The sequence below is a fragment of the Hordeum vulgare genome, chromosome 4H, assembly GCF_904849725.1.
Source record: "Hordeum vulgare subsp. vulgare chromosome 4H, MorexV3_pseudomolecules_assembly, whole genome shotgun sequence".
Taxonomy (NCBI): domain Eukaryota; kingdom Viridiplantae; phylum Streptophyta; class Magnoliopsida; order Poales; family Poaceae; genus Hordeum; species Hordeum vulgare.
Window position 1 is genome coordinate 423,723,864 of NC_058521.1, and position 2,678 is coordinate 423,726,541.

General features: G+C 54.9%; 1 protein-coding gene across 1 annotated transcript; it reads right to left on the bottom strand.

The window, feature by feature from the left end:
* Positions 1–1,186: 1,186 nt before the first annotated feature.
* LOC123446550 (calcium-binding protein CP1) lies at positions 1,187–2,185 on the bottom strand. Its single transcript, XM_045123122.1, has one exon. The coding sequence runs from the start codon at positions 1,887–1,889 to the stop codon at positions 1,386–1,388; it is 504 nt and encodes a 167-aa protein (XP_044979057.1). The 5' UTR covers positions 1,890–2,185; the 3' UTR covers positions 1,187–1,385.
* Positions 2,186–2,678: the final 493 nt, after the last annotated feature.

A 2,678-nucleotide genomic window follows, 5' to 3' on the forward strand; every position in this document is an offset into this window, starting at 1 on the left:
ACGTCGCTCCAGGCTCGGTCCAAGCACGCCGCCTCTCAGTCCAATCGCCGCCGCCGCCCCGCCGCCGCCCCGCCTCTCGGTCCAATCGCCGCCGCCGCCCCGTCGCCGCCTCGTCCCATTAGTTTCGTCGCCCCGTTTCTGCCTCGGTTCGTCGCCCCGTCCCGTTCGTTCCGTCGCCCCGTTTCTGGCTCGGTTCGTCGCCGCGTCGCCGCCCCGTCCCGTTCGTTCCGTCGCCCCGTTTCTGCCTCGTTGCAGCGGTGCTTATCCTGTGTGCCGTACGCTTTGGCTGATGACGATCCATGTTGACTGCAGGTTATGTGAACAAGTGTATTATTAGGTGCAACATGGACTTATAAGTCCTTGTAAACAAACAGATAGGGACTCGGGACTTATAAGTCCCTGTAAACAAACAGGTAGGGACTTATGACTTATAAGTTGGGACTTCAAAAAGTCATAGGACTTATGAAACAAACAGGGCCTTATTGGTTTAGGGACTTAAAAAAGTCCCTATAAGTCCCACCTAAACCAAACACAAGGGACTTATTGGGACTTATTATGGTGATTTGGGACTTATCAAATAAGACTCTCAGGGAGGAGCTTATTGGGACTTATCCCGGGCCGGACCTACCCCGCGTCGCTCCAGGCTCGGTCCAAGCACGCCGTCCCGCCTCTTGCCCCGTCGCCGCCCCGCCTCTCGCTCCGTCGGTTCGGTTCGCCGCCCCGTCCCGTTCGTTCTGTCGCCCCGTCGCCGCCCCGTTCGTTCGTCGCCCCGTTTCTGTCTCGTTGCGGCGGTGCTTATCCTGTGTGCAACCTGGACTTATAAGTCCCGGTAAACAAACAGGTAGGGACTCGGGACTTATAAGTCTGTGTAAACAACATATAGGGACTTATGACTTATAAGTTGGGACTTAAAAAAGTCCTAGGACTTATGAAACAAACAGGGCCTAATATAAAAGCGTTTAGATTATTAAATTAACGATCTAAACATTGTTATACTTCCTACCTCTCAAAACAGTTGTCTTAAACTTAATACAATTTTATACTAGAGCTAGTACAACATTGAGATACTTATTTTAAGTCGGAGGAAGTATTAGTTTAGAGAGGGAGTACAATACAAGGTTGCACTTGTACGATGCTGTTAATCAATGAAATTATGTGGGTTCAAAAGAAAAAGAGTCTAGACAAGTTTCTCAAAGATTTTCGATTTTTTATGGGTAACAGCTAGAATACATTCAAAACTCACGGTTAACGAGAACCACTCAACAATCACTCTCACGCGGTCACGCCAGCCAGCTCGCTCTCCCCACCAACCAAATTTGGGGGGAAAAGGTCCCAACAAATTCAAGTCTAGTATAGCACTTTACATTCCGATAATTTTAGTTTCTTCAGACGATGGCACCAAAGTCCACGGCGAGTATTCTGGCGAGCGCCTCGAGCCCCACGCCGCCGTCGCCGTCACCAGCCATACTTATCATGGCGCGGATCTCGTCGTCGGCGACCGGCATCCCGGCCCACCCGAGGTAGGCCTTGAGGTCCTCGAAGCCGACCTTGCCGTCCCCGTCGCGGTCCATTAGCCGGAAGGCGTCCTCCATCGCGGAGCGGCACCCGCCGTCCGTCCCCGCCTTGGCGGCGCGGCCGAGGAGGCCCTCGAACTCGTCGTACTGCACGAAGCCGTCGAGGTCGGCATCGGCGGCGGCGATCATGGCCTCGATGTCGTCGTCGTCGAAGCGCTCGTCGGTTGCGCCGGCGTTGGCGTAGAAGGACTTGAGGTCGTCGCGGCTGATGCGGCCGTCGTGGTCCGCGTCAAGCACGTCGAATGCCGGCCGCAGGTCCCCCGCTCCGGCGCCGGCGGGGAGGTCAAGGCCCGCGTACCTGCCGCCGGGACACATGCTTGCTTCGGCGGCACTGCGGGAAGGGAATGGGGAAGCTCGCGACAGCCGCACAGCGAGATCGGAATGCGATACTCTGTTTGTTTTTTCTCGAGGCGGAGAGGGATGAGAGGCTATTTGGTTGGTTTGGCGAGGAGAGGGGGGCCGTATTTATAGGCGGCGGAATAGAATTCTCCAGCTCGCCAGGAGGTTATTCCTGGACCTCGTCTACGGACTGCCGTATATCTGTATCTCACGTTTCGATCTGGCAGATTCGCACCGGGACACGGGTGTTTCGTGGAGGTGGTGCACCGGGTTTTTCCGGGATTGCTATGTCAACGCGGGTGATTAGGATATTTAATCGGTCTGATTCGCGATTTGAGGTTAGAGAAAGCTTGGAGGGCAAGGAGCCGAGCGTGCTTTCTGGGGCCACAGGTTTACGGCGCTAGGTTGGACCGGCCCAAACGGGAAGACGTGTAGGCTGACATCACCAGTCGGTCGCCTGGAGGAGCTCTGGCCGTTGCTTTCGGTGTGAGATCCTTGGTGGCGTCAGCCCCACTTGTGGTTGAGTTTGTAGTAGTGTCTTTCGGAAGGAAGGCTGCTTGGGTGTGCAACACCACGCGCGTGACAGTTCGACCCACCTTACGTTCAAGGAAGGAAGGAAGGAAGGCTGTGCAGCTAACACCACGCGCATGTCTTCTTTGAATAGCGTCTCCGGTCTTAAAAAAGCACGCCGGTTTCCTAAAATCACTCAAGTACGACTGGTAAGTTGTAACCACCAGTCAAATGAGGATGCCGACGTATAGGGTG